The sequence below is a fragment of the Tasmannia lanceolata genome, unplaced genomic scaffold, assembly GCF_043159265.1.
Source record: "Tasmannia lanceolata isolate RefF3 unplaced genomic scaffold, GAP_Taslan_0.1 ptg000013l, whole genome shotgun sequence".
NCBI classification, from domain to species: Eukaryota; Viridiplantae; Streptophyta; class Magnoliopsida; order Canellales; family Winteraceae; genus Tasmannia; species Tasmannia lanceolata.
Window position 1 is genome coordinate 2,429,601 of NW_027518690.1, and position 23,069 is coordinate 2,452,669.

The window sequence follows — 23,069 nt, forward strand, 5'->3', positions numbered from 1 at the left end:
CAGAACATATTATGCATCATGGGTATTTTGGTCTTTTACATTTAAGGACATTTTGGTCTTTTTATTGGTCATAAACAATCCATCATCATCATAGGTATTTTGGTGAGAGATTGATGGCATCACCTGGTTTGGAAAATTTACTCAATTCTTTACACAAGAACACCCATTTCAACTTCCAAGGCATAAATGAAACACGTCGTCACAAATTGTGAGTTCTTATGTGATGTGACCATCATTCAAAATAATAATAATCATACATAACTTAGATAATACGTATGATGAGCCCCACATGCAAATAGGCCCACTTTCCATCAACATACAATCTCTATCAGACAGTGACAAGCTTTACTCAATATTGAATCAATCTTGCTGGTATTTCAGAAGTTTTTTAAACAGCAGTTACAGCACATCCCACTGCATGAACAAAGAGACGAAGATACTTACCATAAATGGGAACTGTGCATACGTGTTTGCCCTAATTGGGAAAAGATCATCTTTCAAGTGGGCCCCACATCCCTCCCTGTACAGATTAAAAGAATGACCTTTTGTAATAACTAAAACAAATCAGAGAGAGGTTTTGTTTCAGCAGTTCTGCTCCACCACCTTGATTGATATAAGCCCTTCAACTTCATGGCTTTCTACTAATGTATAAGAGAGAGAATTGATATTGGCACCATCTTCTTCTATATTATTCCCTTCATATCCTCTCTCTCCAACACCCGTCAACTCTCTTGCTCTCTTTGCCTGTAAAACCCAATCAGTTCTAACCAACAGAAAGATCATAACCAAAGCACATGTCCCTTGTGCTGCAAGAAGCCCAAACCAAAGACCCATCATCCCTAAATTAAAAACAAAACCCATCACCATAGCTATAGGCATTCCGACGCCTTAAAAGGACCCCAAATTGATATTGGCACCCAACGACGGCCGAGCGCTCCCTCTCAAAACCCCGCAACCTGTAGTTTGTGGGCAATTTCCAATCTCGCAGAGCCCCATGATCGGCATCGCCATCGCAGTCAATGATATAATCGCTCCGTCATTCGTAAATGCACGACCCCATAGACCTGTCGGGAAATTTTAAATCAAAATCAATGCTTATTGCGCGGAAATTAGTAAATCAAAATCAATGTTTATTGTTCTCTGAAAAGGCAGTGTGGTATTCTAGGATAGTTATTATGTGTTGAAAATGTAAGAGCCCCCTATATGTTTTGGTTAGATTTCCAATCAAAATCAATGTTTGTTGTTTTGCGAAAAGATGATATTATAGGATAGTTATTATGTGTTGAAAATGTAAGAGTCATGGTATGTTTTGGTTAGATTTGCGATCAAAATCGATATTTATTGTTTTACGAAAAAGGCATTGTGGTATTCTAGGATAGTTATTATGTGTGGAAAATGTAAGTCTTTCTACGTTATGCTTAAATTTCCAACCATACCTCTCATCGTGGTTGTGAACACCATGGCTGTGAAACCTGTAAAGATGGCCACAGAGATAGCAACTTGGGTTGAGAGCTTCGCTTTCTCTGGCCGATTAGCTCCGAGCTCGTTTCCAACCCTCGTGGACACTGCGAGACTCAATGCCGACGGGAAGATATAGACTAAAGAGGTTGTTTGGATGAGAATTCCCATGGCGGCCACGGCATCGGTGGCATTAACAAGTAGGCCAGAAAATATGATCATCAGCTCATACCACCACCACTCTAAGCACACAGAAACGCAACTCGGAATCGCTAATTTCAGCAGTGGCTTCCAGTCACTGAAAAACTCAGACCACGAAAACCCTTGCCATGATTTCTTATGAGATTCACAAAAGCTTAAGTAGATTAAAATTCCGACGAGAAGATTGAAATCAGCGATCACGGCGGATAGGGCTACTCCGCGAACGCCTAGAGAGAGGACATGGACTAGAAAGTAGTTGATTGGGGCATGGAAGAAGAGAGCTAGAGCTGAACTTATGGTGATAGGCATTGTTATGTTTTGGGTTCTTAGATAGATTTTGAGAGGATTGAGAAGGGATTGGAAAATTAGGTCTGGGAGGGAGAAGGCGAGGTAGGTCGAAGCGACAGCTGAGATTGAAGGATCTTGGCGGCAGTGGAGGAGGATGGGTTCGACGGCGAGCCATAAGAGGGAGATGGGGATGGAGGAGATTAAGAGAATTCCGATGGTTCGTCGGAGAGATTTTCCAATCAGGTCCCATTGTTTCGCGCCATAGGCCTGCGAAGAAATGGGTTCCATTCCCATGGCGAGACCAGAGAGGACCGAATATCCGGTTATGTTTGCGAAGCCGACGGCGAGAGACCCGCCCGCGAGAACTTGTTTCCCTAATCGACCCATGAAGAGCATTGAGACCATAGATTTTCCATATAATAACAGGCCTGTGATGATCATAGGAAAGGCAATATTGTAGAGTTGTTGGATTTCTTCTACCACCTGGAAAAAAAAAAGATGATGTTTGTTATAACTTATAAGAAAAGAAAGAATGTGTCCTATGTTGAATTACTATTGTGAGGTACGCTTAGGATTTAGCCTCTAGCTGGTCTAAGGCTTTTTTCTTGAACCTCGAGTTCAGGTTCAATCCTAGAGAAACTTTAAAAAAATGCATAAACAGAGAAAATAAGACTGACCTCTGATAGAGTAGGCCAAGGACACCTTTTGGGGTGATGATGATTGTGATGATCTTGGTCTGAGATGGGCAAGATGGCAAAGATCATCAGAGGGGCAGAAGAAGCTGGTTGGGGAGAAGAGTCTTCCATCTTTTCTCACTTCTCTTTTGAGCAATGATATGGTATGTGGGGTTTTTTCCCTCTTTCTCTCACTCTGTTTCTTGATATGACTCACATCAAATCACACAGACCTTTTATAAGTTTCACGGGTGCGAGAGGCCACAAAAGACGTATAGGGTTTTTTTTAGTTTGTGTGTGTGTGTGGGTTGTTGTGTTTGTCCCCACCACACAACACAAAACCACTCCCTCCCTCTTCAAAACAAGAACAAGGAGAAGAAGAAAAAGAAAAAGAAAAGGAAACCCGTGTGTTTGTTCTTGCTCTTGAATTGAATTTTTTACATAAGAGATTTGATTTGGAGAGATGGGGAAGAGGAAGAGGAATGAGTTGGATGGAGATGGGCAGTTGAGGAATTGAATCAAAAGTGAGTTGTCAGTGTTCATTCCCGACAGGAGAAGAACATTCCCTTCATGGGTCGACCCACACCCCCCACCTTGACCCATGACCCACAACATGGGTTCAACCCAGTTGCTTAATTTTTTTATTTTTTGCCGAACCATGTTGGGTCAGGTGGGGGAGGGGTGCAACCACTTGGCTCTTTTGTACAGCCACTCGGCCCCTTAAAATTACTGGCATTTCTACAAGTTCCAAAGAAAGAAAGCTGTCAACTAAGAGGAACCATGAAAACAGACGTTGTTTTGATGGTCCCCGGGAACCCTAAGAGTCTGGGCTCAGACCACGTGCCCCATGCCAATCATGCACAATACTGATGCATTGTTTTCTGTACAAAGGGGTGCATATATCAATTAAAGGGGTCCAAGTTCTGCTATTTGTGGAGACTATGTGACCCACAAAGAATAAGTTCAGCTGGCTCCAAATCATCAATGGGTTTCATCAATCGGATGGCTATGATCATTTGATCATTATACAAGCCACTAGATGAACGGTTGGAATTATCTTCCTTTACATGCAACGAATGAAAGATGAGATTTCTTTGCGTAAGAAACAAGAGTAAGGTCGTCCATATACCTATCTCTTTGCGTTGTTGATTAAGGTATTGTGATATTTTTGTCATTTTCGAAGAGACATTTTGCTTGTAAGAAAAGAAAACAAGAAAGAGCTCGTATAGAGAGAGGGAGGGGGCAAAAACAAGGGTCTTTCACTCTCTTTCTCAAGCGTCCCTTAGTACCACAAATGACGAATCCACTACTGTTATGATGAAATGATGCACAGTGAAGTCAGACTAAATTAGTCCAAAATGATGGCCTCTATCCTTGTCATGCATCGTCATATTCAAAACCGATGTTGAGATAAGGATTCCTTCTTTTTTTTTGCATCCTCTCTCTCTCTCCCTGTCTAAGTTACAACAACACATTACATTGGGTGTAATGTAAAAGCACAATTTTTAGACTAGGCACTGCCCATGTTTGGATAATTGCCCTTACTCACCTTGTCTTCTCTTTTTTAATTTATTGGCTTTTGATATCTCTTTTGGGAATTGCTATAACCATTGACAACTGTTTAAAGAGATTTTAAAAAGCCAAGGTGAGTTATTGCAATTATCCAAACATGATAGTGCCAGCATTAGTAGCCATCTTTTATTCTTCCTCTACTATATATAGAACAGTGAAAATTGAAAATCCCAAATCGAATTTCAGGTTCTCTGGCTTTCCCTCTGTTAATATTACATCAGGTTGAAGGAACTCAAAACGTACCCTATAAAGCACAATATCGGATGGAACATCAAATGGTTATGATCATCCACCTGATGCATTCAGTTTTGGTAGATTGGAAGGTTCGGATTTATAAGATGATCAGAGAGAGAGAGAGAGAGGGAGAGAGAGACTGCTCCATGGGATTTGCTAGGCAATTTTGTGGGAAGCCATTTCGCAGCTCACTTTTGCATGAGAATCCAGGCACATAGGCTCATTTTTTAGCATCTTATTCATTTAATTCATCTGAGGTGGCCGTTCTCTACTTTAAAAGTCAGCCAAGATATGGGCCTACAAAATCCCATATAGCATTTAGGCTTGAGTTTTAACCACATAAGATCCATTAATTAACTTTAACCTAGATATGAGGAAAATATGAGACCTTAATTAATTGACTGTAAAGACCAATAAATTCTAAGATTCTCTCACTTTGTCTTCAAGTCGCACCAAACTTTATTTGGGAAACAATTTTAGAAAATGACTTGGGATTCATTTAACAAAAGGATTTGTTGGTTGACCGCCCAATAAAAGTAAACTACTTTTGTGGATTTGTGATTTATGCCTATATTTAATTTTCACTTGACCAACCAATACCTCTAATGTTGCACCAAGGCCACCAATACACCCATTCATCAGATGCAGACAACTATCATGATGATGATACTAGCAACATTATTTAACAAGTTATCTTTGTGAATATATGGGCATGGGGGTATGGTTGAATCCAGACATAACTTTTCATAAAAAAAACTGTCATATTTCGATTTGTAAAGATCATGTACTACTACTTCACACAAATCCATGTGTTGTAGATTTATTTTATGGCTAATACAACTACTTTTATGACCCAATATGCCAGAGTGACTAATAGATAAACCAAAAGCTCACTTGGACTAATGAATGAATTCCATCTATTTAGTGATGTAGGACCATCAAGCAACAACGCAAAATAAAAATCACACAAGGAGCGACTAAATCAGCTCGTGGGGAGTTTGAAAAACCCATAGAACAATTTTAAAGAAAAACTCCAATATGACACCTGAAGGAGCCAAACTCCTTCAACCCCGTGGAAGAGCCAAGGCTCACTTCACAAAGTATGTTCCAAAAATATACTTTATTCAAATCTATCTTTCTTCCTCAAGTAATTACATTATATGAGGACAAAAACGCAAAGAAAGAAACTCTAAAAGCTAATTTAAGACCTAAGCAATTGATCTCAATCGTCCGTCTAAAGTAACCTAAATAAAAATTAAAAACTTGACAAAAATAACCATAAAAGAAATTCACCATGTTGGTAAAGAACTTCCTCAAATCACGTCCAAATCGCATGACCTTGGGCTCATTAAATAGGTAATCTAAAAACCGTTCTAATAATACCAAAATCAAGACAAATGAACAAGATTTGATGCCTAAAAAGTAGGCTACAAAGAAGATGATGAAAATAGAAGTTGAAGCATAAGTGACTTGTTCCACATACCCTGCATCATTTAGTAAATATTCTACGAGCATATATAATAATGTCATTAGTAATGATGCATCAATAAACTACTTTTAAGAAGTGTATCTGCAATATCCATTCAAGCATCATTCAACTTCCAAGCATCACATTAGATATGTAATAGCTAGTGTGAATAATTGTTATTTATGAATGTGATGTACAAACCACAAATATCCAATTGAATTATCTTCAAAATTAAGCCCAAAACTCCGATTAGAACCCTTCTTAGAGGCCCTTGTCATTTTCTATTTAATATAATCAAGACAACCTCTAAAATCATCAAAATCTAAAGGACATAAAATACCCTCTTTAACTAGACAAAGTACACATTTTTTAGAATTATGTCGCAACCTCATATGCAATAACATTGAACAATTTCCATATATAATTTTTTATGGTTTAGTCTTTTAAACCATTTACAACTCACTAATTAACTTTTTTCCCTTTTTAAACCCATAATTCATCTAGGAACCCGGGGAGGCACCTCAAATTTAATACAGCTCACTAATTAACTTTAACCAAGATTTTAAGAAAACATGAAACCTTCATGGGTTTGAAAGAGCGCTAAATTTTAACAAGTTATTAGTTCTCTAAAGCATAATTTACTTTACATTAACAAGTTAACGAGAAGTGAAAACCACAAAGCCCCCATGTTTTACTCTTTTTCTCTCTATGTTAGATTGGGATTTGCTAGCGTCCATCGCAGAAGGCATTTCACGGATGGGGTGTTGCATGTGAGAGCAGCCACACCAGCTCACTTTTCAGCAGATTTTGTCGTCATTCATAAGGTGGCTGCTCTCACATGCAACTGCCCATCCGCAAAATGCCTTCTGTGATGGACACTAGCAAATCCCTGTTGGATTCCCTTTTTTTATTGAACTTTTTTAAGAGGGAGCACCCAATTTATTTCAATCTCTAAATTAGAATTTAGAATAATTAACCAACAAACCTCTAATAGTTAAGCCCATAACTACTCATTATGGACCTTAATAAGAATTATTTAAGCTAAGAACCTCTCTGTCAAAGTATATCTTAAAATGAAGAAGGAACTTTCATTCTGTTATAGTTACTTTTTACATCAACATAGTGAAAATTGAGAATATGATATGTTCTTAAGTTAGTATTAGAAAATAATCTTTTTTCACTCTATTGTTTCGAGAATGACAACCCTCACTTTATTAACTACATTCCCAATTGGTCTTTGACATCTTTTTTTGGGAAATGTAACAAACTACAACATCTAATTAGAAAACTGTAAAGAAAGTAGTGTCATTGTTAAAGCATGAGAGTGCATAGAAGTCACTTTCCTACAATACTTTCTTTTGATGACATACTGGAAGTGACTCTCTCTCTCACTCCCTCTCCCTCTCTCACTTTTCAACTTAGAACTATCTCTCTCACTATTCTTAGAATTATCCTCTTCACTGCTGGAAATTGACTTCCACTCTCTCTCTCTCTCTCTCTCTCTCTCTCTCCCTCCCACATATTTAATTCTTCTGTGTCTTTTCCTCCCTCTCTCATTTTTCAACTTAGAAATATCTCTCTCACTATTCTTAGAATTATCCTCTTCACTAGTTGAAAGTGACATTTCTCTCATTAATTTTCTTAGTGTGTAAGACGGGGTTAGAGAGACAGCTACCAGATTTATGAACAAATTTACACTGTGACATGTTTCTTCCGACCTCATATTCTCAACAAGCTAAGGACTAAAGAGGGGTGCAAACTGCAAAGTCGGTGGGAAGCAATACTATAAAGTAGGAAACATCCCAGACTGACAATGAATCACCAACATGTCATGGGACCCACAACACATGGCCTCTCCCAAACACGACATGATTCCTTTCTCCTCAACACCAAAGCTTGCCATATTTCTTATAGGAAAGAAAATTGACACAAGTTGAGCCTCTCCTACTGTTTCTTCTTTTTAATTAGAGCCACGCCTAGTCGATAACTTCCTTTGTTCTATTCTATGTCCATTCCTTTTGATTGAAGATTAACACATAGTTTCAAAACCCCCGCGTCATTGCGGAGTACTCCCCTGAGTAGACTCGGCCCAAGTCTGCATTGTGCCCCACAAAGTTAATCTAAACCCCTTTGATTCTCCTGAGTTATGATCACGTTAAAAGAGTACTCAATTGCATCAACCGAGTACTCAATCATTACAGTGTCGAGTCGACTAGGATTTTCTTTAACCATGTTTTTACCAGTATCTGAATTTTGAAAACACTCATTATCGTGATAATGAAGAGAAGAAACGAAGAGAGAGATAGAGATGCTTTTTTCGCACATTTCTACAAATGGGAAAGCAGTCAACCAAGTTACGTGGGGCTCCCTCCACCTTTCGCCCTTGTTTGAATCCATGACAAGCCAGGAGTGGATAATGAGGACGACTGATATTGATCTTTTTGGGTTCTGCCAACAAAAGCTAATCCATTTATTTTGGTAGTTCTGTATCTCACGCATTGGATGCCCTTTCATCATGGACCCAAGACCATTTAGATCCCCACATGACATTCTACAAGATCAATGGTCTTAATTAGTTGCATATACATGTCTCCTTTGGGACCAAGAATTGAGCATCACCATTGATCTTTATAGCACTTTTGGATTAGGCCTGTTTGTTATATTGATTTTTGAAAAACTAATTATTATTCTCAAATTTACATTTAGGCCCTATTTGTTTTGGATTTTGAGAATTGATTGTGAGTCCAAAACTGATTATTGGGCTTAAAATTAAACATAAATTTGAGTCCAATAATCAGCTTTGGACCACAATCTGTTGAAGTATATATGATTAAATAACACCTACTCTTAAAAGCTTAAGCTTCTGCAGTAAATGGTTGTTTCACATGGTATCAGTGCTAACTCCTTGATATTAAAAATTCATGTACGGCCAATCCAAAATAAGAGGGGCCACACGTAGTGTTGAAGTATAAATTATTAAATAAAACCAACTCTAACAGCTTAGGCTTTTAGAGTAATTGGTTGTTTCACAGTCTGTTCTCAAAATTAAAAAACAATCACGGCCTTAATTTTGAGTCTAATAATCAGTTTTGGACTCCCACGGTTATCAAAATTCAAAACAAATAAAGCCATAGTCGTTCTCAATGGAACTCATCGATAAATAGTTTGGATCATTGAAAAGTTGCCTCCAGTTAGTTGGGCCCACAATGTGGAAAAGAAAGTGAAATGGACAGATTCCCACAAGGTGGAAGAGAAAATGAAAATGATAGATTCCTACAAGGTGTGTAAAAGAAAATGAAAAGGACATATTATTGTTTAATTATTTGCATTTGTAATGAAACAAATCAATCATTTTTCAGTTTCCGTGCCTTCCAAGACAGGAAACTACCTGTTGTGTACTTATCATACTTTTTGAGGATAAGACACTTGAGAGAGAGAGAGGTAAATGGGTAAGGTATCTTGTGGTGTGTTGTGGCACGTCCAACATTTCTTTTTCTTCTGGTCATGCTTTTTTATTTTTTATTTTTTTTGGTAAGTAATTTGGGGTTAGGCAGACCCCAACTAGAATAAAGAAAATGAAGATTTGGGGTTAGGCAGACCCCAACTAGAATAAAGAAAATGAAGATTATAACCGAAGGTAGGATTTTCCCGAAAAATCCTCCGAAAGAATTACAGAAAGATCAAGAGGAATGAGATTAAGAGGGATCGGGTTCCCTTTACATAAACAGTTACTTTTTGAGAGGGAATTGATCCCAAGATTCAACCATATCTACAAGGGGATTGATATTGGCCCTCCAAAAATTAGGTACTTTCGGGGAGAAAGAGAAAACATGAGAGTTGAGAGAGAGAGAGAGGCGGGCCAACAAAGAAGAAATTAAGAAACTTGTGAAAATTGATGACAGTGTGAATGGGCTGAATTGAAAATGATGGACCAAATACTATCCAAACCGGTGTGTTAGAATGATAAAATCCACACACATGAGCACACACAATGGTATATGTGGTTATGCTAAAAAGTCTATGCTAAAAAACCGTAACCCTCATACGTACACTCTCTTACTCTCCTTTCTCAAAATCCCAAGAGAACTCCCTCACTCTTCACACTCATGTATGTGAGGAAACCCTCCATTATAAGAGAGACTACCAATCTAAGGAGAGCACAGCAAGGAGATAAGAAACATAGCCCAGGAAGCAACGGCTAAGATGCCCCAAAATTCATAGGAATCTCTAACAGGCAACTTCTTAAGTTGGTTGGAGCTAATGCTACAAGGAAGAAAGAAATGTAGACTTAGGGAATTATGTAATAATGAGTTTATATCTAAGTGGGGATTTTGGAAAAGAAATTAATAAGATGCTTTTGAAGGAACAAATTAAAACGCTAATGAAAGCAAGTTCACTTGAAGTCTTAGAAGTTAAAAAATGACTTGTTTTGGTGTGCAGCCATGAAATTAGTTAGGAAAATTGCTTAAGGGAACGATTTCCCTACTCAGCACCTATCTTGAAACGTTCTACACTAAAATCTGTTAGATTTTTTAGGTGATTTAAAATTAGTAAATCTATTCCGTTATATCTTTTCCTATTTATTAGGGAAGTTAGAAGATGTAAAAGTTATGAGATATTTTGGGGAGTGGGAGAGATTTTAGGAACGTATGAAATGTCCACTCTTTTAATATCTATAATGGCTTTCTCTACTCACATTTTTTTTGGAGAACGCATGCCTTCTTCTTCAAATGATCTCTTCGAAAAAACAATCAGTTCTCAAGAAACCCCCCCACATCTTTGTTCTTGGTTTTCAACAATTTTCTTCTTGATTTTACTGTTGTTTGCGATACGGGCGATAACGAGTTCGTGGGATCAATTCCCTGCACGGAAGAGATATTGAAGGATGGTTGAATCTTGAGAGCCAAACGCTGGTGAATCCAGTGCAGACCGGGCGTTTTGACTCTAAAGATAACGTCATTTCTGACGTGCCTCGATCCATAAAAACAGGCTATTTCTAACATTTTCTTGATCTATATATTTTAATTATTTTGATTGATTATGGTTAGATCTAATATTAGATATTAATAGAAAATTCCTAAATGGATTATTTGACAAAATTCTCCAACAAAATCATACTCGCAGAATGTCAACTTACCAAAAATATTACAAGTGGTTTTCTGATATTCATTTCTTTAGCTTTAGTTAAGTTAAATCGAGGTTCATTTACCAACATTAGGTGCTTATTTTTGAACTATTCTAAGATCATAAGCTGTGTTTGGATTGTTGGATTGAGGAATTAGAATCAACATTATATTTCTAATCCTATTCCAATCCTCCCTTAAACGGAATGAAAAAAAAATTAAAGGGAAAAGATAAATGCGCCCCTTTTCATCACAAGGGACACCCAACTGCAATGTACGTGGCAATCAAATCCGTTGAATCCTTCTGACATGAAGTACATTAGCCCCTCTGCAGTCATTGATACACTGCTGCAGCGCTGCTGGGTGTCCTAAGTGATGAGAAGGGGCACATTTATCATTTCCCAAAATTAAATTAAAATTTTATTTCAAAATATCTAATCTAAATTTCATTCCAGCCAGGGTGGAATCAGAATCCCACCTCTTGGGGTGGGAAACAGATTTCCAACCCCAACCCACCCCCACGCCCCACCCACCCCCCCCCCCCCCCAGCGCGCTCTCTCTCTCTCTCTCGCAATTCCATTCTTTTTACATTTTGTACCAAACCCCGGAATCAGGTGAAATTGGAATCAGATCCCAATTCCAGCACCTCATTCCAACAATCCAAACGCACGTTTCCACTTAAATCATGAAATGGTCTTGATATAAAGGAGGCATGCTAAACTGAAGGGTGTCCTTGCATAAATAAGATGAAAGGGTACCCCCATTGGTCTAAAGTCACTTAAGCGCATTTATGATAGCATTAAAAACTGTAAAAGTCAAAGGCATTAATTGCCCTTGATATGTTTCAACCTATTGGGGCGCCCTTTCATCTTTTTTATGCAAGGGCGAACTTGAGTTTAGCATTCCTCGGGAAAAAAATTATATAAATGATTAAATTTCATTGAAGCAATTAATAAAAACATGGTTTGAATGCCACACCTAGAATCATACCCCAACCCCCCGCGCATTACGTGCACACCCCCCTATAACCTGATTTGACATGAAAAGTGGGCAACTTTATGTCAAATCACGTTATAAGGGGGGTGTGCAAGTACTAAGTACTGCACGGGGTAAAAATATCATCACCCATATTTGTCTCGAGAATTTATCTGGAAAGGTATATCTTGGAAGAAATTTATTTTTATTATTTTGGGTTTATATTGAGAAAAAATATAAAATATAAATATTCTAAATATAAATATTAAGAATAAAACTTGGACAACAAATAATATCGTGAATTTATCAGCAATATTCTTGTGATATATTGTCTGAAAAACTAAAATATGAAGTTATCTCAATGGTTTTTCAGAATCCGGAGAAAAATTTTAGATTTGTTGTCTTATAAAAAAATCACAAAATATCAGAAATATCTGTGACTGACTATAATAGTTTCATAATGTCTAGCCTAAAATCATTTTATTTCATTTGAAACTTACGAATATTTTTGCCTTTCAACTAGTGAGTTTGAATTTCTTATTTTCTTCTTGAACCCACCTTTTCTTTTCAAACTCTTAGTCCCGACGTTCGAAAGTTTGCAGAACTTTACTAACATTGAACTTCATTCGAATAGTTTGGATTACAAGATGGAAAACTAACCTGTGTTAGAAAGTGGGAGTGCAAATATCATTTTCCAATAAATAAAGTTGCTTTGCATTGTATATTTTTATATTGGTAGAGTCAATGTAGAAAACTTCCCAACAGCAAGGTTGTTGAATGCACCCACCGTTTACCTTCTTTCTTTCAAAATTGGTATGGGGAAATTATATATTCGCCCTTTTTTTACTTGGGACAGCCCCATCTAGTGTAAAAGAGTAAGTCATAAATACACTAAAGGCCCAGAGGCAAATGTCCCAAGTAAAAAATAGGGGTGAATATATCACTTCCCTTAATCTGAGGTCTACGATAAATAGTGACCGTACAAAAAGATTGTGATTCATCCAACGGTTGAGATCATCGGAAGGATGTACTTTTCGGATTATGTAATATTTCCTCTAATCAAGAGCTCCAACATTCTCATCCCCAACCCATGCAAAAATAAATTATAGGTAAACAAGATGACCCTCCCTTGTGAAAAAAATGTCAAAAAAAAAAAATGAAAAACAAGGAAACAAATAGCTACAAATTATAATTACATGTTTCGTCTCGGGTCCGATACATTCATCTTCCAATGCTCATCTCGAAAACCGATCTCTTTCGCAATCTTTCGATCCCAATCCAATTCCACTTTGCGCTGCGCTGAGAGCCCGCAAAACCTTTGTAAGTTCTCATCCATGTCGTCGTGCACCTTCCACCATCTCTGATGTGCAATGTCACTTGCATAAACGTGTTGATCTCCAATGTTCCAATTACAATCATAATCCCTATAACAAAGCCAAGGCTTCAACCCTAGAAAATGTATGGCATAGAGCTTTGGTGGGTCCGCGCCAAAGAGCTGATTCTTCATTGCCGCCTCCACTGATGTGTTGGACCAAAAATTCTTCAAGAAATTAACTCTCCTAGGCAATCTATGCCACCACACAAATACCTCATTGAGAAATCCTTGGTCCCCGCCGTTGTACGAAATGACCTCTTTTGTTCGCTCCATCAAGATTCGAAAAGTGCAATTTGATGGCTCAATTACCATAATTCCCGAATTGAAGATCACCCCATCGTTGCCTGTGGCCGACATTTGTGGGAAGTAGAAGAGAAGATCAAGGTTACGTAGCACGATAATGTCGGAATCGACAAAGATTACCTTGTCATAGTCTGTGAGTTGCCATAGACGGAGCTTGCTATAGTTGTACTCATTGTAAGAGTTCTTCTCAGCTCTAGGGTTTCGGATTCGTTTGATTTCTCGTATCTTCCAACCAGCATTGGAGAGGGCTTGGCGTTTGGTTTTGGAGATTGATTTGTCGATGAGGATGATCAAGTCTCGCTTGGTGCCCGTCTTAATGATGCTCTGGGCGAGAGTGATCGCACCGCACACGTAGGTGTCTGATGAGTGGAGGACCGTGGCGTAGGCCTCTCTCTTCCTACTCTTTGTGGGTGTTGTGAATTTGGACAAATTATACTCCCCTTCCACTACTGCAAAATTCACCAATACATATAACTACATGTTGGAAAAGTGTTTCAAATTATATTTTACAAATGCATTTTTGGAAAATTAATTTTGTTAGAAATGTGTTTCAAATTGTATTCTTGAAAATTAAATTTGTGACTATTCATATTCCTTGAACTTCTAAAGGCCATTACTTGGATAAGTGAAGCATTAGACTAATGAATCTATTTTAATAGATTCGTGATAAGCTTTGACTCTTTGTGAGACTCTTCATGTTCTATTAATGGTGACTCTTAGTTTTGAGTGCTCTCATTAGTGGTGACTCTAGATTTTAGAAGTTTCAATAAAGATGGAGATTAATTCATGACTCTTGGATTAAATTTCTTCCATGAACCTATATCTTTTTAAGAGATAAAATGGTTTTGAAGAGAGTATGAAAAATACAATCATTTTCATAGAGTTTATTTTCAAAGAGAAAAATCATTTGAACAAACACTTGTTTCACTTGTTTGATCGATCGGAGGTGGATACACGATCCTTTGTAGAGAAGTACAACTCTCTTGGATGTACAGGAAATCTGGGCTTGGTTGAATCCCGGAGATAGTGCTGCCATAGTTGTCTTCCGTTTGCATGTGGGAGAGGCTTCAACTATCTTCAAGAAGCGTTTACGCGCCTCTAAGTCTTGGTTCTTTCTTGCTTTGTTTTGGGTAATATCTTATTCTGTTTTGTGCATTTTTTCCAACAAATTGAAGATAGTTTAACTTTCATGGCTTCTAATGGAGTTAATAAGATTGTTCACCCGAATTTTGAGACTTTTGATGGAAAGAACTTTCAGAGATGGCATACTAAGATGGAGTTCTTCCTTCGTCAACTTCAATTGGCTTATGTGTTAACTCAACCATGTCCTGCAAGTCCAACCGCAGAATCATCATCTGATCAAGCTAAAGAAATCACTGATTAGATTGCTAAATAGAATGATGGACTACTTTTGCAAGAATCACATCCTTAGTGGGATGTCTAATTCCTTCTTTGATCAATACTCCAAAAAGTGCATGACTGCAAAAGATTTATGGGACACTCTGAAAACAATTTACCAAGCAGAGGAAGCTAGTTCAAAGAAATTTCTGGTTTCAAATTATATGGACTTCAAAATGAATGATGATAAGGATGTCTCTATTCAAGTTCGTGAATTCCAATTGATTGCTAATGATATTGTTGGTGCAGGCATGACTCTTGATGAGAATTTTCATGTGGGGGCTATTGTTGCTAAACTTCCACCATCTTGGAAGGAATACCGCAACAAGTTGAAGCATAAGAAAGAAAATCTCACTCTTGACCAACTTATGCAACATCTACACATCGAGGAGGAAACTAGAAAACGTGACAAGGAGACTGTGAAGGAACCGATAATTAAAGCACATGTTGTTCTTGACAAGGAGAAGAAGAAAGATTCTGGAAAGAAAAATCTAGAAAAATTTCTGAAACTAAAGAATACGAAGAACTTCAAGCTTTCTAGCTCTAATCCTGCCAAGAACAAGGAGTGTTACAATTGTCACAAGATTTGCCACTTTGCCAAAGATTGTCGCAAGCCTGAGTATGGAAAGGATAAGAAGAAAGAGAAAAGAGAAGACTCAAATGATCTCGTCGCAATGGTGACTGAAAACTTTATGGTGGGAAATGAAGTTGAATGGTGGATTGACACTGGTGCATCTCGTCATATTGCAGGAGACAAGAAGCTCTTCAAACATTATGAAGTAGTAGGGTATGGCATGTTGCTATACATGGGCAACTCTTCAGCTGCCAAGGTTATTGGCAAGGAAACTATTGAACTAAAATTCACTTCTAGAAAAGTTATCACATTGAAGGATGTGTTGCATGTTCCCGACATCGGCAAGATGGTAGATCCTCCAACAGGTTGTAAACCTATTGGTTGCAAATGGATCCTCAAAAGAAAATTCAAGGCTGATGGCTCGTTGGACAAGTTTAAGACTAGATCGGTTGCTAAAGGGTACAAGCAAAAGAAAGAGTTTGATAGTTTTGATACTTTTGCTCCGGTAGCAAGGATCACTTCCATAAGGCTTCTTATTGCTTTGGCTGCTATTCAAAATCTGGTTATTCATCAGATGGATGTTAAAACAGCATTTCTCAATGGTGATTTGGAGGAAGAAGTCTACATGGAGCAGCCTGAAGGATTTATCACTCATGGACAAGAGAGGTTTGCAAGCTATTGAAATCTCTCTATGGCTTGAAACAGGCTCCTAAGCAGTGGCATGAGAAGTTCAGAAGTGTGATGTTGTCCAACTGCTATATGATTAATGGAGGAGACATCTGCATCTTCAGCAAGTTTAGAGATAATTCAGGTGTTCTTATATGCTTGTATGTGGATGATATGCTCATCTTTGGTACTAACATTGAAAAGGTTATTGAAGCTAAGAGGTTTCTTGCTTCGAATTTTAGCATGAAGGACCTTGGTGAAGCAGATATGATTCTGGGAATCAAGATTGTCAGATCTCTGAATAATATTGCTATTACGCAATCAAGTTATATTGAGAAGATTCTTAAGAGATTCAATCATTTTGATGATGCACCTGCTCCTACTCCTTTTGACCCAAGTGTCAAGTTGCTTCGCAACAATGATCAAGCTATTGAACAGCTTCAGTATTCGAAGATTATTGGCAGTCTTATGTATGCTATGTGTTGTACCAGGACAGACATTGCATATGTTGTCGGCACACTGAGCAAGTACACAAGTAATCTAGGGAGAGATCACTGGAATGCTCTTATACGCTTATTGAGGTATTTGAAGGGTACTTTGAGTTATGGACTGCATTATGGTAGCTTCCCAGCAGTTATTGAAGGCTATAGTGATGCTACATGGAATTCTGATAAAGAGGATTCTGTATATGTGACTACCTGGATATTATCTTTGGGTGGAGCTGCAATTTTTTGGAAATCAAAGAGGCAGACATGTATTACTCACTCCACTATGGAATCGGAATTCATTGCATTGTCCTCTGCTGGAGAGGAAGCTGATTGGCTAAAAAGCATTTTGGTTAATATACCAATATAGAGTAAGCCAATACCACCTTTGACAGTGTATTGTGATAACAAGGCTGCTTTGTTTCGGGCAAGTAGCGAGTGCTATAATGGCAAGTCTAGACAAGTTCGTCTAAAGCACAATCATGTGAGAAGGATCCTAACTGATGGTATTATAGCCATGCAGTATGTTAAATCAAGATTAAATTTGGCGGATCCTTAGTCAAAGGGTTTGGGCAGAGACCTTGTGTCTGATACATCGAAGGGGATGGGTGTAAAGCCTATTGAAATGTAAGTTGTACATTATGGATACCTAACCCAGTTGATATTTTCCTGGGTTTTCAATGAGAAGAACTAAATAATGTTACAACTATTGGTGCACATTAATAAGATTTCCTATGATGTGTATGTGCATGCTCCTATATGAGATAGAGGTTGAGCATTCCATTCTCTTAATAAATCTATAGACCCATGGTTTGGTTAGAGTTGACAGGACAACTCTTGATAGATTCACCAAGTGAAACTTGCATGTGAGAGGTTGAGAATATAATTCTCTTACCGAAATATCAATAGCTGTATGGCGGGGTTTGCAAGTTAACCCTTGATGGATTCACGGATCTGGGTGTGGAAGTTTGGCCGCTTCCTATAGGATTTAAAGGCTTTAATCCTTAGAGCACTCAGAATGTTGGATTCTAGACACATGGCCGTAACGTGTCGGGCTTTAGTACTTCATCTCCGAAACAGAAGTGTATGTGATATATTTCTGATTTGTTAACGTGGTTCTTAGTTCAGGGCTTTGTCCACTAAGATCCTAGATGAATCAAGAAACATATTCACTAGGCAGTGGTTCAAGTCTAAAAGACACAACTGTTGATGTACATGACTGTGCCAATCAAAACTAAATTTGAAACAAGTGGGGGTTTGTTGGAAAAGTGTTTCAAATTATATTTTACAAATGCATTTTTGGAAAATTAATTTTGTTAGAAATGTGTTTCAAATTGTATTCTTGAAAATTAAATTTGTGACTATTCATATTCCTTGAAATTCTAAAGGCCAGTACTTGGATAAGTGAAGAGTTAGACTATGATAAGCTTTGACTCTTTGTGAGACTCTTCATGTTCCATTAATGGTGATTCTTAGTTTTGAGTACTCTCATTAGTGGTGACTCTAGATTTTAGAAGTTTCAATAAAGATGGAGATTAATCCATGACTCTTGGATTAAATTTCTTCCATGAACCTATATCTTTTTAAGAGATAAAATGGTTTTGAAGAGAGTATGAAAAATACAATCATTTTCATAGAGTTTATTTTCAAAGAGAAAAATTATTTGAACAAACACTTGTTTCACTTGTTTGATCGATCGGAGGTGGATACACGATCCTTTGTAGAGAAGTGCAACTCTCTTGGATGTACAGGAAATCTGGGCTTGGTTGAATCCCGGAGATAGTGCTGTCATAGTTGTCTTCCGTTTGCATGTGGGAGAGGCTTCAACTATCTTCAAGAAGTGTTTACGCACCTCTAAGTCTTGGTTCTTTCTTGCTTTGTTTTGGGTAATATCTTATTATATTTTGTGCATTGTTCCAACAGTACATTAATTAATGAACGGTAGAAGACTAATACTTGTTCTTTGTGTGGTGTAGATGTTTTGTATTCCCACAGTGATTCATCGTTACGATGACTAATGCTAGTCTATTAAATTTTAGGGTCACAGGATATAAACTTTTGGTATAGAGGTTCGGTATTTTTCATGGCTAAGAGAAAAGATAGAAAAGAGAGTTTTTCTTTTGTGTGTTTGTGTTTTTTGCATCTCATATTTTCGTCAGATCGAATGAAGAGACTTGAGGTCTCTGGGTATATTAAATACTTTCTTTTCTTTTCTTTTCATCCAATTCAACTATGTCCTAACCTGAACAATCCAAATGTCAACTGGAAAACAGTTGGAACCAGCTGTCATCTATTCGGGCCCACATTAAAAAAACTAGATGATTAGCGATAATTAATCTGGTTATAGCTTACTGATTGGATGGCTAAGATTGTCTCCGAGATATCTAAGCAATTGCTCATCCATGGGTGAGCCACACCTAATGAGCAACTGCAATTGTTATGTAAAGATTTGGTCATCTGGTGGATCCCACCATAGATTGACCATTGTGTAGAAATCACAACCGTCAGATGATTGACCATTTGAACGAAAACCATATGATGGATGGACTTCTGCCCGTTGAATGTGAACAGATAATCATGCATATTTCCAACCATTCATTTCCGGGCAACCAATCCGACGATTAGAGTCGTCCGACGTACAATTTTTGTCCCATGCTCCATCCATGGTGGGACCCAACAATTAACCTAGTTTAGACTTTAGCTGTGCCTAACCAAACAAACTCAAATAAATTTAAACAATAGTGCCGGCAATACCCAATCCACCTATGCTGTTTGTTTTATAAGACAAGCCACCTAGAGGCTCATATAGACACCCTTCAAATTAGGTATGACACCCATTTTTTAGTTTGTTCTACATTAAGTTAAGAAGACAAATCAAATAAGACAATGACGAGACTTAGGATTATTTGCTATACGTGACATATCCTAGGAATACTATCCAAAAATGTTTCGTTAGTCATACCAATGTGCATACTTCAAAACTCGGGAAAAAACTCAGCCATAGTAAAAAAAAAGAGTCAACTCAGGTGAGTCCGTTGGTCAATTTTTCATTAACTTAATTGAGTCATAAGAGTTCTGATTGATTAATGCAGAGAGTTATAGGAAGAGCAATGTACCTCGTCGTCCCCAAAGGGGTAAAGCTAGATTGCAAGAACCGATCGGCATTGAAACCTTCTGTTCTAATCTCACAATATCGGGTTCAAAAAACCACCAATTCCCCTCTTGTTGGACAAGATCATTGCACCTAAACAGCTCCAGCATTGGCCTACAAGAGCTCAAGAACACCACCTTCAACCTACCTCTACCATCTCTCTTCCCTCTCTTTACCACCAAATTAGCGGCGATTAGATGAATTTGAAGCCTGACAACATCCCTCCCCCAACCTTCTTCAGGGTACCTACAAGGCAATTTCACGACCACCGCATCAAATTTCCCATAAATTGCATAATCTGGCATTGGAATTTCCGGGCACCACGGTCCATCGTTGTCTTCTTCCTCGTCGATCCATTCAGGAAACAAATCTTTCCATTCGAAATTCTCCGAAACCCGATCGAAACGCACCTTTGTCACCTCTCCTACATTTCTCCATGCATCTTCTTCCATGTTCAACAAACCAATCGTCTTATTTCTCAGTAATTCATCTACAAAACTAGGCCTCTTCTCTATCACCACCTTCTCTTTCAACTGGGTCTCCAAAACTGCCTTCATTTTAATGCCATCTTCAACCTACAAAATCAAGTACAATATGCTCATCAATCCAAACATGACAACTAGTACAATTCTTTTTCTTTTTCTTTTTTTGAAATGGTAATTAAGATTCCATTGGAAAACAACTTAGTAAACTTTTCGTTCATCGGAATTCTCAATGGCACTCACCTTACCTTCTTCTTGTCGCAATCCGGTAGCGAACATCCGACTATAGTCGCCGCATTTTCCCGATAGATAGAAGACGGCTTGAGGAAGATGGCGGCGTAGGTGATCAAAAATGCGGCAAGGAAAACCAGGTTGATCCTTATAACCAGTGCCTTAGATGTTGTAGCCTTCATCATCTCCTCCACAAGGCCCTGTTGAGGCATTGGCAAATGTTACCCAGCTGGAGAAGAAGCTATATATTTCTTTTAGTTCTATTAATTTTTCTTCCTAACCATACAATCATCTATATATAATAATATGATTATCTGTGGTTTGTTAGGGTTTGGAGTGCTAGGGATGACTTGAGGAGGGGACAAAAGAGTAAATTAAAATACACCATTGCGAGAGCTACATGTGTCCTTTCCTTGTTTTGGATTTCCTTTCATTTGGGACAAGAAGTTTCTGAATAACTAAAGCTTGCTTCTCATGCTTTTTCTTGTTAAAGTCTCCTTTCTACTCGTTTTTCTCCTTTTTTGGTCTTCGGGGTGCAGTTTCAAATTTGACCCTTCATATATTTCCAAATGACTTAGTTACCCCTTATTTGGTGCTAAGCAAATAAGCAAGCAATTATTATTATCATATCATCCTCCTTGGGTATATGGTAAAAGGGGTCACCCAATGTTCATTCATTAGTCTAGTTAATATTCCTTAATCATGGGTTTATATCAGAAAAGCTCCAAGATTAATTGAAAGGGTTTTTTTGTAAATTAATAGGAATGATAAAATGAGATGCACTTATCTAAGACGCCCGAAAATTGGGTCCCGCCGTGGGGCGTCTGTATGTATGGTACAGATGATTCATCCGATGGGTCCCACGATGGAAATTTATAAGCTAAAAGTTATGATCATGGCGTGAATATCTACACTATCAATCAAAGGATTAGGTTTGTTAGATTAGAGCAAGTTTCAAGCTTCGACATCTCCGTGGTGGGGACGAAGATATGATCCCTTCGGATCATGCTTACAGAGTTACAGCATGCAGATGGGGGGATCACTATTTTTAGTCTCATAGTTTTAGAGAGATAGAGAGGGGGAGGGTAGAATGGTCATTTCAAATTGAAGGATAGAAAGGTCATTTTAAATCAAAGAACTGGGGTTTCAGGTAAGGAATCTTTTGATTGAAGGCTTCCCACCAACTAGTTGGGTGGAGGGTCCAAATGAAAGGAGTAGGTTTAGCTGCTGATATCATCACTTCACCTAATAATTCTTAAATCTTTTGCTTAATTTAAGTATTATGTGGTTTAAAACATTTGGTTAATTTAGCATTAAACTTCGGATTACAGGGAAAGAGGATGGTCGTCCCCTTGGTAGATCGCTCAAATCTCCACCATACATTTGGAATCTGTATAACGATTAGGATGGTGGGTCATTTTGGGTGGGCCCACATGTTGCACCCTTATCCGGAAATAAAGATCAAGATTGAGCTCAGCAGGTCACTGTTTGAGTCGACTCAGCCACTCGGTGGGTTGACTCCGCAAGTCTGAGTATATGAATTTAGATTATCATATTGAAAGCTTAAGAATATTAAGAGGGTCAATCAATCAGATTAGTGCCTCGGGCCCATCCGTGGGGGTCCCACATCAAATGATCAATTGAGATCGCTACACATGTATCACATTTAGTCGAGTTGGATTTTTCTAATCTGTTGATGATTATTCAACCTATAATTAAATTTTTAACTTGAAAAAAGGATTTAATATTCAAATATTCAGACATGGATAAGAAAGGCCATAGACCACTTGAGGTAAATAAATAAACGAAATATTACTTATGCCATGAATTATGCTTTAAAATGTTTAATCATTGTAAATTACATTGCTAGGAATATTTTATTAAAATAGTAACTACAATCTTATAAGATAATTGTCAACAATTAAAATTGTAATAAATTGTTTAAGAAAATGAGATATACATAGAAATTTAATTGTGCCTTATATTAGGGCGGGCCCGGGCCTGGCCGGATGTTGCATTCCCCGTCCCGCTTCGGGGGATGACGGGAATTCCCGTCCCCGTCCGCGGGGAATACCTAATCCCCATCCCCGCCTCACACAAAAATCCTCACCTCGAAAAAGCTTTTTAACACCCAAAAAAAGAAAAAGACAAGTCGTGTTTCTACACTTATCAAATATATGGTAGTGCTAATATCACTAGCATAAAAAAATATTTACTGTTAACTTAAAAAACACTAAAATAAGAGGATATTAATAATGGCTTGCATATTAAAATGGGGCGGGTCCATCCCCATCCTGCGCCCGCTCTGGGGGGATTTTTCAAGTCCCCGTCCCCGCTCCAAGTCTGGGAATCCCCGCCCCGTTCTGGTCGAGGCGGATCCCCATTTTAACGGGTGAAATAGCCAGCCCTAC

General features: G+C 38.0%; 2 protein-coding genes across 3 annotated transcripts; both read right to left on the reverse strand.

Moving 5' to 3' along the window:
- Positions 1-242: 242 nt before the first annotated feature.
- Positions 243-3,210, reverse strand: LOC143890684 (protein DETOXIFICATION 49-like). Its single transcript, XM_077395366.1, has 3 exons — positions 2,625-3,210; positions 1,437-2,430; positions 243-1,064 (listed from the first exon to the last, which is right to left on the reverse strand). The coding sequence occupies exons 1-3, from the start codon at positions 2,751-2,753 to the stop codon at positions 889-891; spliced, it is 1,299 nt and encodes a 432-aa protein (XP_077251481.1). The 5' UTR covers positions 2,754-3,210; the 3' UTR covers positions 243-888.
- A 9,649-nt stretch (positions 3,211-12,859) lies between these two features.
- PGSIP3 (plant glycogenin-like starch initiation protein 3) lies at positions 12,860-21,021 on the reverse strand. 2 transcript variants are annotated; one of them, XM_077393730.1, is made up of 3 exons: positions 20,676-21,021; positions 19,911-20,520; positions 12,860-14,120 (listed from the first exon to the last, which is right to left on the reverse strand). In XM_077393730.1, exons 1-3 carry the CDS (start codon positions 20,868-20,870, stop codon positions 13,186-13,188), a joined length of 1,740 nt encoding a protein of 579 aa, XP_077249845.1. In that variant the 5' UTR covers positions 20,871-21,021; the 3' UTR covers positions 12,860-13,185. The 2 variants fall into 2 exon arrangements, with proteins under 2 accessions (XP_077249845.1, XP_077249846.1); XM_077393731.1 differs by having other exon boundaries at positions 20,671-20,844.
- Positions 21,022-23,069: the final 2,048 nt, after the last annotated feature.

Excerpts from the sequence above, each read along its gene's own strand:
- PGSIP3 (XM_077393730.1), bottom strand. The coding sequence starts at position 20,870 with ATGCCTCAACAGGGCCTTGTGGAGGAGATGATGAAGGCTACAACATCT. Across the intron at positions 20,521-20,675 it reads CGGATTGCGACAAGAAGAAG|GTTGAAGATGGCATTAAAAT; the intron begins GTAAGGTGAGTG and ends TTGATTTTGTAG. Across the intron at positions 14,121-19,910 it reads ACCCCTTTGGGGACGACGAG|TAGTGGAAGGGGAGTATAAT; the intron begins GTACATTGCTCT and ends TGAATTTTGCAG.
- LOC143890684 (XM_077395366.1), bottom strand. The coding sequence starts at position 2,753 with ATGGAAGACTCTTCTCCCCAACCAGCTTCTTCTGCCCCTCTGATGATC. Across the intron at positions 2,431-2,624 it reads CTTGGCCTACTCTATCAGAG|GTGGTAGAAGAAATCCAACA; the intron begins GTCAGTCTTATT and ends TTTTTTTTCCAG. Across the intron at positions 1,065-1,436 it reads GTTCACAACCACGATGAGAG|GTCTATGGGGTCGTGCATTT; the intron begins GTATGGTTGGAA and ends ATTTCCCGACAG.